Raw genomic sequence first — 12776 nt, 5'->3', positions numbered from 1 at the left:
ATATGGCAACTAATACAGTGTTAACTGAAATAAACTTGAAAAATGAGCTTGATCCTTAATTGCTTATGTGTGCAATGTTCTTCCAAAATATTTTGTTTTTCATGTATGTAGTAATGCATTTCAAAAAACACAGCATTTTTGGAAAGAGGATGAGTTTGGGAGTCGGAGGCTGTGTAGTCTTTTTGGATCTTGACGTCTAGCTATCCCTGGATTCACAGCCACTCAGGTTATTTTCAGGTTGGTGTGTATGCTGTATCACCCAAGTTGCAGCACCAGTGAAATGGTTCACATTCGACTAGTGAAGAATTGTGTGGGCTTGTTTTGGTTCAGGTAAGAAGAGTTCCTGGGTCAAGTGGTCACCTTCATAAAACCGAAGATGGGGACTGGGAGTGGAGTGATGATGAGATGGATGAGAAGAGCGAAGAAGGGAAAGCAGCTTTTTCTCAGGAAAAGGTAAATGACATTGTTGATGTTGAGCTCATCTGTGTAAACTTTATTTTTGTGATCGTGTGTGTTATATATATTAATGGATACGTAATTGTTTTACAGTCACGAAGAGTAAAAGAAGAAAATCCAGAGGTGAGCTGTGGCTATTTATCTATTATTTTGCCATTTAATTTCTTTCTTGGGGTATCAGAGTCTGATCCATATAGGGGAGATGCTTCAAAATCTCACAGAGTAGAAAGAAAGAGGAAAGGCACATGGACTTTGCAGCTCTTGATTCTGTCTGACTTACTTTGGGCTGAATAAATCCGGGCAAATTACTTTGCTTTCTGAGCCTGTTTCCTCATCTGTCAGATGAGGATGATCCTAGTACTTATAATAAAGTTGCCATGAGGATTGGCAATCACGTACACAAAACCCTCCCTGGAATCCTTGACACAGACTAGGTAATCAATTAATTTTAACTCTTAGGATTACTGCCTTTAGAAAACATAGTAAGCATACAGGCAAAATGTCTTTCACGGTTTTTGTTTGCAATGAAGTAGATATTAAAATGGTTAGAAACTCTTGGTTGAATCTGTTGGTCTTGGTTTTTAAATCTTCTGAATGATACCTTAGTAGGTTAAGGAGCATTCAAAAAATTTTAACAGCTTCCCTTTGAGGCCTGGTCATCTTTTGATTAAGAGATCATATTTGATTTACTTCCTCCATCTGGTTAATTATCCTAATGCCTAATGACTAATGATAACTGTAGTTCACAAAACTTGCTAATTCTCCTAGAGGAAATTTAAGCATATTTAAATAGCTCCAAATATTTTACAGACCTAGTAATTAATGCATACCTTAATAAATTCTCATTAAGAAAACAAAAAAACTGTGGGCTATAAATGATATCCATCCCAATTTTTTTTAATTAGCAGACATTTCCTTTTGATTAAATGTAGTACCTCTCATCATTGAGTTTGAAGTGGCCGTAGCCAGCTGGGTCTTGTAAGGAAGAGGGCAGCAGAGCCACAGGCCACCCTTTCTTCTCCTTTTCTTTCCTCTCACCCTTCTGTCTCCATCTTTCATGCCATATGGATAGGCCTTTCCTAGGCATTTTCCAGCTTGCCTGCCTCCCCATGGTAGCTCTCCTTCAGATTTTGTTTTCTCCTCTGTTTATCATTTAATTCACCTCTCCATTTCATACATAAAATATAAACTTTGGCCAGGTGCAGTGGCTCACTCCTGTAATCCCAGCACTTTGGGAGGCCGAGTCGGGCGGATCACGTGAGGTCAGAAATTCGAGACCAGCCTGGCTAACATGGCGAAATCCTGTCTCTACTAAAAATACAAAAATTAGCTGGGCGTGGTGGCAGGCGCCTGTAATCTCAGCTATTTGGGATTATGAGAATCGCTCGAACCTGGGAGGTGGAGGTTGCAGTGAGCTGAAATTGTGCCACTGCACTCCAACCTGGGTGACAGAGCCAGACTCCATTTCAGAAAAAGTGTGTATATATATATAAGCTTTGATCAGAGACCTCATCGCCCTTTGTTAGGAGCAGTGGTGATGAGCCCCACATGGAACACATTGGCTACACCGATGTTGTGCTATTTTCAGAATGATCTTAACCACATATCATGAACTGTGTTTCTCCTTCCTTTCTCTCATTTTATCTAAGGTACAGAGTCTAGGCTTTTCTGCTGTTTCTAAGAGTATCTCTTACTAAAAGTGTCAGTTCTGCTGAGAAATAGAACAAAATAACATGGTTAAAGTAGCATCATCGACTCACAAAGCATTTGTTATTCACTGCAAGAAATCTTCATTGGACGATATCCATTGGATCCTGCCTTGCTAGTAAGGCTGGTGGGTACAGGTCATAAGGATTTAAGATAATCTCTCACTGTGTGCTTGTTGAAATTGCTCTGAAAGCTGATTTGTTATTTGGAGAATAGCAGTATCTTTTTGGCAAGAATATTTTCTGCACAGACAAGAAGGGAAAGACTATGTAGCATGCTGTGAGTTGATCTTCAGGCATCAGTTCTGACCTTCTTAAGTGGGATATGAAAGTCATAGGTGGTTTACTGCATCTAGACTCATTTGATTTCTCAGCGCCATATGTCTGTTAATGTATTGATTTATAATTAAAGAAGCATATGAATAGACCTCTAATTTCATTGAAAGGATACATGTGTTTGCATGTAAACACTTCCACCGAATTTTAGGAATAACAAGCCCCACCTGTTACTGTACAGCTTCTCAGGCTAGATTTTTGATACCTGTTCCTTTCACAGCCTTGACATTTGATTATCTTGAGCTGTATTAAGAGATACTACAGTGATGCTTCCTGTGTCCTTTCAGCTTTTAATTAAAGTGTCCCTTTGCCAACTACCCCTAACTGCTTTCTGTAAGCAAAGCATGAAGTATTTATCTATTATACAGGAAATTAAAAAGTGTTAAATATGTAAATATTCAGCAAATATGTATTATGTCCCTACTATGTGCCCTGTCTGAGTAGGTTTAAGGGATACATCAGTGAGAAATACAGAGCAAAATCCCTGTCCTTGTGGAGCTCACATTCTTATGGGAGTAGGTAAACTATATAATAGCCTTAATAAGGAAGTAAATTATGTGGTTTATTACAATGGAATAGGAGTGATAGAAAGAAACAATGGGATGGGGGCTTCAGGGAGTGTGGTGGGAGGTTATAATTTTAGATGACTTGGTTGGGATAGGCCTTACTGAGAAGAGACAAAGAATAATTATTTGAAAATCATAGGAGAATTACATAGAATAAAAACTGAAAGACGACTTTTATACTGCTCCCCTTTTCACTCCTGTGACTGTCACTTCATTCCACAGAAGTCATCCGTTTGAACAGTTTTCTTCCAGACCTTTTCTGTTTCTTTCCGTACTAATATGTTCATTAAAAAAATCTAGCATGTCATTTTAAAAACACGAATGGAATTATAAAAACTAGAAAATATTTTTGCAACTTGCTTGATTGTTTTGGCAATCTTTCCACCTTAGGAACTATGGATCTGCCTCTTTTTTATTTACTGGCACATAGTATTGTATTAGATGAATGAAAATTGTTTATTTAACCATTTCCTTCTTGGTGAGCACTTAGGCTGCTATTACAAACATCATTCCCTTAACTTTTTTGTGTATGTATTTCAGGGGGCACATAGATAAGTAAGTCATAGGTACTTAGATTGTGATTGCTTTGTTTCTGTGTCTACTGATTTTGGATTTGTGTAGTTGCTATCAATAGCTGTACCAATCGATATATACGGCTTCTGACAGAGCCCCTTATACCTGTCAACATATTTGAGAGCGAAAATGCTTATCTGTGCCAAATAACACATTTAAATGCCAGAGTATTTACATTTTAATAAGCTTTTTCGTGTTTGTCATTACATTGCAATTCAGTTGTTTTTCGGCTATACGCCACCAGAAGATTGAGATAGTATTTTATGAAAAAAATGAAAAACATGAAAGTTTGTGTTTCTTTTGCATCTAGTGGATACTATACATGTTCACTGATGACATGAATTGGGTATGCACTGCAAGTCAAATATTAAACAGGTGCATGAGTAGGCATATAGTATTTATGAGTAGGTCAGAAGTGACCCGAGGGATCGGAAGACATATGATTGAGGTGAAGTTCAGAAAAGTAGCTTTGTTAGTACCATGTTTAGACAGAGTAAGGTGCTACAATGAACTAGGGATATTTTAGGAATGCTTAATGAGTGAGGGGCTGTTTGTCCTCCCAGTAAGTGTGAGGTAGAATGTCCAAGTATTACAGTATTAATCGGAGAAGACTGAGAAGGCCAGAGTGGGATGTTTGTCAGTCAGAGGGACATTGAGAAGATCCACCTTATCCTGGGCCATATTTGGAGATCCTCCTAAGTCCTAGAGAATTTCCAGTATAATCTGTAAGATTTTAGAGTTGCAGTACTTATCTTGGGATTCAGATCTGGCTTGAGATTCATAGCCATCCACATTGAAAAATTGGCCCTGTGTTCCTAACACTTTATACTGATACTTTAGAAATATCAGAGTATTTAAAAAGGATGAGTTCGTGTCCTTTGTAGGGACATGGATGAGGCTGGAAACCATCGTTCTGAGCAAACTATCGCAAGGACAGAAAACCAAACACCACATGTTCTCACTCATAGGTGGGAATTAACAATGAGATCACTTGGACACAGGGCGGGGAACGTCACACACCGGGGCCTGTCGTGGGGTGGGGGGCGGGGGGAGGGATAGCATTAGGAGATATACCTAATGTAAATGACGAGTTAATGGGTGCAGCAAACCAACATAGCACATATATACCTATGTAACAAACCTGCGTGTTATGCACATGTACCCTAGAACTTAAAGTATAATAATAATAAAAAAAGAAATATCAAAGTATTAGTCACCCACTAGTACTTAATAATTTATAGTAAGTAGATAGCTCATCCTCATTTCATTTATTTATCATCATATTCTACTTGGTTGATGGAAGCCAGTGAAGACTAAAGGTTAATAATAATGCTAATATTAATAACAATTAATTAAACAGATGTTTAATCTGTGCCTGATTTCCACGTGGAACTGTGTTAGGCAATGTGGGAATTTCATAAAAGCAAAGGGAGCCCACTAGCTGGACACTTTTCATCTCTTTGGGGGTCAGGGGAAGGGGTGGTATTTGCAAGGACAGTTTCCTTAGGTAGTGTTTCTTAGTTACATAAAACTTTTCAACTGTTATCCCATTATGTTTTTGTCAAAAATAATAAGTACATGTTTTATGACTTTTTGTCAATTTTGCATTATATCCTTATTTTCCACATAAAAAGTGAAATTGACTTTATTTTTAAATTTGTAGTTTCATTTGGGTTCATTTAACTGAGGAGGGCATTTGCTAAGGCTTCCATTAAAGTTGCATTCTTTTTTATAGTAGCATCTCAGTTAGGTGACATGAAAATAAACAATTCACAACCCTGACTGGAAACCTTTAAAAATGCAGTGTCTAGACTCAACCCACAGATTCTGATTTGGTAATTTGGAATGATGTCCAGGCAGCTCTTGGTTTTTAAAAAGCTGCTCACAGGATTCTGATTCACAGCTAGGATCAAGGACTGGCTAGGAAAACTGCACAAATCCCTCGGAATCCGGAAGTCCAGACTGGAATCCAGGAAACTGGTGTGCTCAGAATTCCTGAAGATTTGTTTTAAATGTCTGTCAGAAATTTCCAAAATAAAAATAAGAAAAAAGAAAATGTTTCAGAAATCCCTTGGAAAAGTTGTCTTTATTTAATCAAGGGTAATGAAGCAGGTGGGAAAGGTTTCTGGCTGAAGCCCAGTAGGGTTCACAAAAGGTACATTGAAAAGTTTTGTTATCAAGACTCTAGACTTGGCTAATTATGGAAATGTTTCTGTTTCCTAACTCTGGGAGTTTGCTCTGAGGAGAAAATACATTTGGTATTTAAATTGAGTTAATTTTATTAGAAATTAGTTGCAATGTGAAAACTAATTTTTCCCTTATATTACTTATTGCTATTGTCACATTTTATTTAAGACTGCTGTTAGCTTTTAAAAATTATTTTTATGGGCCAGGCATGGTGGCTCATGCCTGTAATCCCAGCACTTGGAGTCTGACGCGGGTGGATCACCCGAGGCCAGGAGATTGAGACCAGCCTGGCCAACATGGTGAAACGCTGTCTCTACTAAAAATACAAAAAATTAGCCGGGCGCGGTGGCATGTACCTGTAATCCTAGCTACTCAGCAGGCTGAGGCAGGGGAATCCCTTGAACCCAGGAGGCGGAGGTTGCAGTGAGCTGATACACGCCACTGCATTCCAGCCTAGGTGACTAAATGAAACTCTGTCTCAGGAAAAAAAAAAATATATATATATATATATGTGTGTGTGTGTGTGTGTGTGTGTGTGTGTGTGTGTATTATTTCTATGAAAACATGTTTTCCAAATGCCCGTACGCTGTCAAACATGTTTGTTCTATACCCATATGGAGATGGAGAGAGAGATTTGATTTCTCCCTCCACTTTTATTATGGTTATCCTTAGTCATCACAGACTGCTTTAACCTGATATTTTCATGATACCACTTTCTAAAAGATGTGGTTATTGCAGGTGACTGCCCTTCTGAGTAGTTGTGAGGAAAGGTAGATATGTTACCAGAAATCCAGAAATCTGCAGTATATCTGAAAGTGAACTTCCGATTTTGGAATAATTTTCGGTTTATAGAAACATTGCCGAGACAGTGCAGAGTTCCCATATACTCTTAACACAGTCTCCCCCACTGTTGATTTCTTATGTAATCCTGACAAATTTGTTACAACTCAGAAACCAGCGCTGCTGTGTGACTGTTAACTAAGCCCCAGAATTTATTCCAATGTCACTAGTTTGCCTACTAATGCCCCTCGTTTTTGCCAGGATCCTATCCAGGATAGCACATTGCATTTAGCTATAATATTTGCAAAAGCAGAAAAGGAGTTTGTTAGGCAGAGCTCTATGAAAATTTGGAAAGCAGATGTTGTCTCTTTCTTGTCTCCATCGTGAGATCTTTTCCTGTCTTATCATGTTCTAAATCCCCATCAAAGTCTATTGCCATGGTGGTGTTCAACATTAATTCATTGTTTTTGCCTCCTCCTCTGATAGGGTTTGACTGTGTCCCCACCCAGATCTCATCTTGAATTGTAACTTTCATAATCCCTACATGTCATGGGAGGGACCCGGTGAGAGGTAATTGAATCATGGCAGCGGGTTTTCCCATGTTGTTCTCATGATGGTGTATAAGTCTCATGAGATCTGAGGGTTTTATAAAGGGTAGTTCTCCTGCACACACTCTCTTGCCTACTACCATGTAAGATGTGCCTTTGCTCCTCCTGCGCCTTCCGCCGTGATTGTGAGGCCTTCCCAGCCATGTGGACCTGCGAGTCCATTAACCCCCTTTTTCTTTATAAATTACCCAGTCTCGGGTTTTTATTCATAGCAGTATGAAAGCGGACTAATACACCTTCCCATCAAAACACTCATTCTCTCAAATGTCCATCCTATAGCAAATTGTTAAAAAGGAAAAGAAAAACCCTGATAAATTGACAGCTGCATAATGTGTTAACTTTCTTACAGGTTTTTACACTTAGAAGAGTATACCCAAAAGACCGTGCCCTAATCCCATAGAATGGATCTGTAGTAGTGACATTTGGAGGAATACAGTTTGTTGTCAAGGAAGATGTTTTGTACAGAGGCTTCCTGTATTAGGCCATCCTTGCATTGCTACCTGAGAGTGGATTATTTAGAAAGAAAAGATTTAATTGACTCACGGTTCTGCAGGCTGTATAAGCATTGATGCTGGCATCTGCTCAGCTTCTGGGAAAGCCTCAGGGAGCTTTTGCTCATGGCGGAAGGCGAAGTGAGAACAGGCACATAATTTGGTGAAAGCAGGAGCAACATAGAGAGTGGGGAGGAGGTGCCATACACTTTTAAATGGCCAAATCTCATGTGAACTCAGAGTGAGAACTCACTTATCACCAAGGGAATGGCCCAAGCTATTCATGAGGGGTCCACCCCCATGATCCAAACACCTGCCATCAGGCCCCACCTCCAACATTGGAGATGACATTTTTTTTTTCTTTGTTTTTGAGACAGAGTCTCACTTTGTCACTCAGGCTAGAGTGCAGTGGCACGATCACAGCTCACTGCAATCTCCTCCTCCTGGGTTCCAGTGATTCTCGTGCCTCAGCCTCTCAAGTAGCTGGGACTATAGGCGCAAAGCACCACACCTGGCTAATTTTTGTATATTTAGTAGAGAAGGGGTTTCACCATGTTGCCCAGGCTAGCCTCGAACTCTTGGCCTCAAGTGATCCACCCATCTCAGCCTCTCAAAGTGCTGAGGTTAGAAGCATGAGCCACCACGAACATGAGATTTGGGTGGGAACAAATATCCAAACTATATTATTTCCCTGTCCAGCTTTCCTGTGCATCCTGCACATTTTCTGAGGAATTACCATATTGCTTGTACATCAGAGTGGAGGCTGGTCCCCTCATTGTATTCAGGGTTACACCTACACAGTGAGGTTGCAGGGTGTGTGTGGGGTTCCAGCCCCCCACTTAGTTGATTAGCCCTCCATCCTGATGATTGTGCAGGGCAGAAGATGGGTCTCCCCAGGGGAAGGAGAAGTTTTTACCTCTTAGTAAATGCCACTAAGGTTTTTCAGGTTACAGTAGTTCTTTGACTAAAGGAAGTCACAGTGCTGTTTATAAGTACTGATGTGGCCTTTGGTTGTACCACAAATTTAAGTTAAGATTGTGGAATCACCCTGAAAGGTTCTTTACAAGAAACCATTTGAAGTAGGCCCAGATCCTCTGGCTGGTTAATGAATACAGGTAGTTTGTTCTTCTAACATAGTCATTTTCCCCTAACATCTTATTGTAAAAATAAATATAGCAATATTAAAACATTGTATAGTGAACCCCATATACCTATAATCTAGGTATCATCATTACTGTATTTGCTCTGTCACATATATATCCATCTATTCATCCTTCAGTCCATCTTAACTTTTTGATGCGTTTCAAAGTAAATTGCAGACATCAGTATACTTCTCCCTATTACTTCACTACCACCATAGTTATTTTGGAAGAAGCATGGAGAGTAAGAATTTTATGCTCTTAAACTTTAGAAGGCTCTTCCCACAAATAATTTTTGATGATTTCTGATTTAGAATTGATAGTAAGGTTAGAAATAGGAGATCCTTTTTGTTCATTTTCATTGCTGTTTCTCTTTGAGTTTTTTCTTTTTCTTTTTTTTTTTTTTGTCTTTCAAGTTTTGCTCTAGGGCAGAGTTCACAAAAGTAGAGCTCCAGGCAAAAATAATTTGGGTGTAACCTTAGAGTTGGGTTTCTAACTTTGAGAGAAGAGTATAACCTGTCAATCACTTTAGCATTTCTCTTGGGTAAATGTCTTTTAAAAATGCAACTATCCTTATATATTTTTGAAATACAGTGAATAATTGCTCCTAGTTACAATTAAAGGGGTAGGTTTTATTAACCCTAGCATTCTTTCATTGAGGGTCTGTTAAGCTTAGATGAAATTGTCCAATGAGAAAAAATTATCCTACGACATCTTTTGGTTATCAAGTTTAAAATATCAAATAATTGATGCCTTTTCACTTTAGCTTAGTGGTTCTTTAACAGTATAATGAGGGTTGTTTGGGGAACTTGGTAAAGACAGAGATTCTCTTCCATCTCTGTGGAATTCTGAGTCATAGGCCGGGAGCGTCCTAGGGGTCTTTAACACTTGTCCTAGGTGATTCCAACACAGGTAGTCAAAGAGCCATACTTTGGTAAACATTGCTTTTTGATTGTTTGGAAATTATTGGGTCTGATAATTGGGACTTAATGTAACCACACTCACTGTGTCTCCTTTTGGCTTTCTTGAATGCTGTAACGATGGCTCTCATAACAGATTGCAGTGAACGCCAGCACCATCCCTGAACAAATACAGTCCCTGTCTGTGCATGACTCTCAGGTATGTTTCTCTGCCAGTCATTCCGTTTGAGATGCTTTGTAGACAGATCTTTTAAAAAACCAGCGTTTTAGAAAGATGGACAATTTCAAGGTAGTGCCTCCAAATCAAGGGCTTATAAGCTCTCTTTTTAAATAGGTTGCTATTGACCGTACTTTGTGGGACCTCCAACCTTTAAATGATAGGCTCAGGAGTGAGAATTGATTACCAGACTGCTCCTCAAATTGCTGGTACTGTGGAAAAGAAGGAAAGGAAAGAAAATGACACCATTCTGTTATATTCCAGCCACAGAACATTGTGGTTAATTGATACTTTTCTTTTTTGCTCCTGGTTGGATTTCTGTAACCTGTTTTCATAATTCTGTTATCATTGAATTTTATGGGCCAATTCATCTCTACAACTTGCCTTGTAAAAATAATAGTCCAGTAACTGTGACATGCATTTATAATGCATATTTATTAAAGTTATGGGACAGAAGACGTGTGCTGTGAGTCATGGTGGGAGGTGATGAGGGATGCTGAGCAATCCATGGAAAGACCTAGGGGCATAGAACCAGAGCCCAGGCCTGCATTCTGGTTCTGCTGTATAATTAACAGGCAAGCCCTTTTGTTCTCAAAGTGGTTGTACTATAAAGCATTACCACTGTCAGGATCATAATTTTCTTTCTTTCAAACTCTACATATCCAATTTAAATTCATTTCTGTTTTACTTGGTCTGTGTTTTATAAAATTAACCATATGTTGGGGAGATAATTAGAGTGATTTTGTTGGCTTCAGGAAGCCTGTTTGAGGTCAGATAGCTAATGCTGGACCCTTATTTTATAGCTGAGGGAGTGAAGACTTACAGAGGTGAAGTGGCTCCCCCACAGTCACACCACTGGTTAGAGGCCAAGTCAGGATTCGGTTTAGGTCTTTGCACTGTATCAGGCAACTCAGTAAGAGACTTTGAGATAAACTGTGGGGATTGGTTGAATGATAAAAGGCAAGTTAAGAATAATGATGGATCAGAGGGCAAAGAGAGTAAAGGAAACAGGAACAGGGATTAGGATAACTAGTACTGTAGAGCATTTTATGACTCACTTTCATATATATCATTTTATTCTCCCTGCAGCCTTTTATGGTGGGCAGTATTCAGAGAATGGCTTGCTCATGGTTGCATTTCAGGTCAGTGGCAGAGCCAAGTCTTGACCTGAAATGCCTTATTTTTTCTACTCCAACAGTAAGGTCTACTCATGTCCCGGGATTCCCTGAGAACAGGGAGGGGCTGTGTATTGGAGACATTCGTGGTTAATAATCAGTATTCAAGAAAATGGGCTCTAGGTGAGAAAGGCAGGAAAGATAAACAGTGGCTGAATCTTCTGGGCCCCTCCTTCCTCTGCATTGCAGGGTTTAAGGTGCCCAGCCTTCGTGGTCCCCAAGTTTCAATGGTAACTGTCCATGGCGTGGCTTGTGAGGTGCCATTTTAGGTAGCTGGACTTACCACAGCTTATACAAGTTGTTCGTGATGCCATTCCTATGACTGAGGCTTTCCGTAGGAAACATTCATATCCACAATTGTGATGGGAATTAGGCACCATGACAACCTTTACATGGAGGTGTTACAATGTCAAACAAGGCCTGCGTGTGTAAAGATCTAGTTTTGAAATTTCCAGAAAGAAGTGGCTCTATGAATCGAGCGATATTGTGATTTTATTCATTCCTTTCCTGATGCAGTTTATAATGCTGTTGGCTGTTTTCCTTTTAAAGAGTCCACCCAGTGCTAATGAAGACTACAGAGAAGCTGCTTCTTGCGCTGTGAACCTCGTTTTGAGATTAAGGTAAATAATGCTGTTGTTTATTCTGCATTGTTTTTCCCATAGTACAATTTTTTTAATCTCCTTCGTTAACTTTTCATAATATTAGCATAAAATAAAATCGTTAGCTTATTTGATTTCCCCGAACCACGAGTGTATGCTGTATTCCCAGGGCTAATTGTGCTCTTCTAATTGCTTGCTAAAGAAGAGTAAGAAAGAAAAGCACTCTATGAGTGTGTCTGCAGGCTCAGTGTACCTTTCATTATGTTTTTTTTCCTTGCCTTTTCTTTCTTAGGTTTTTTTTTTTCTTTTTCTTTTTTTTTTACGATGTAAGATCACAGTAAGAGATTTTTAATGAGTTTCTTTCACACTTCAGCAGTCAGTCTCTGACAGAAATAAACCATGCTTGTACTACAGGTTGCCTGTTCAGAACATTTTTCAGTGGCAAGTTTGATCAGCCACTGTGGAAAAATGACAGATATATTTTGAAGGAAATCTCAGTCTTCTAGGAAATGAATACAAATATGGTGCCTGACAGTACGGTCTTTGTCTGCAGTCGAGTGAATGAAAGCGTTTTCCGTTTTAAGGATTTTTTTTAATTTTTTTATTTTTTAAAGGTTCTTCTTTGTGATATTCGTTGCTAAGAATTTGATATCTCAAGACAGAACGGTTTAAACTGAATTATAAACAGCTTAGTTTACCAGCTCCATCAGAATACTGTCACATCTTTGAAGATGTTTTAAAAGAAGTTATACGTATGTTCTTCTGACCATTAAACAAATAAAGCACGTGCATATACTAGGCATTTTCAGAGTTGTAGCTACAAAAAGCGGGTTCATCATCAAGGTTCATTTCTGGCCACTAGGGATTTTCAGAGTTGTAGCTACAAAAAGTGGGTTCATCCTCAAGGTTAGTCTCCACCCCTCTGAGTTATCATAGTCCATCTAAGTGGACCGTTGGCACCATAATCACCCCCACTTCTGATGGTCATTTATAGTCTGCATTTTCACATATTTATCAAGGGAA

General features: G+C 39.1%; 1 protein-coding gene across 1 annotated transcript in view; it reads left to right on the top strand.

Moving 5' to 3' along the window:
* Positions 1–12776, top strand: part of STK39 (serine/threonine kinase 39) — a 293026-nt gene that overhangs the window by 172622 nt on the left and 107628 nt on the right. Inside the window, exons 11-14 of the mRNA XM_001102299.5 lie at positions 331–453; positions 550–579; positions 9899–9961; positions 11704–11774. Of these exons, the coding sequence (XP_001102299.3) occupies positions 331–453; positions 550–579; positions 9899–9961; positions 11704–11774 (287 nt within the window). The remainder of the gene's footprint in view (positions 1–330; positions 454–549; positions 580–9898; positions 9962–11703; positions 11775–12776) is intronic.

This window comes from Macaca mulatta, chromosome 12 (genome assembly GCF_049350105.2).
Source record: "Macaca mulatta isolate MMU2019108-1 chromosome 12, T2T-MMU8v2.0, whole genome shotgun sequence".
Taxonomy (NCBI): domain Eukaryota; kingdom Metazoa; phylum Chordata; class Mammalia; order Primates; family Cercopithecidae; genus Macaca; species Macaca mulatta.
Note: the sequence above shows the minus strand (reverse complement) of the source record. Positions and strands in the feature narration are given on the sequence as shown.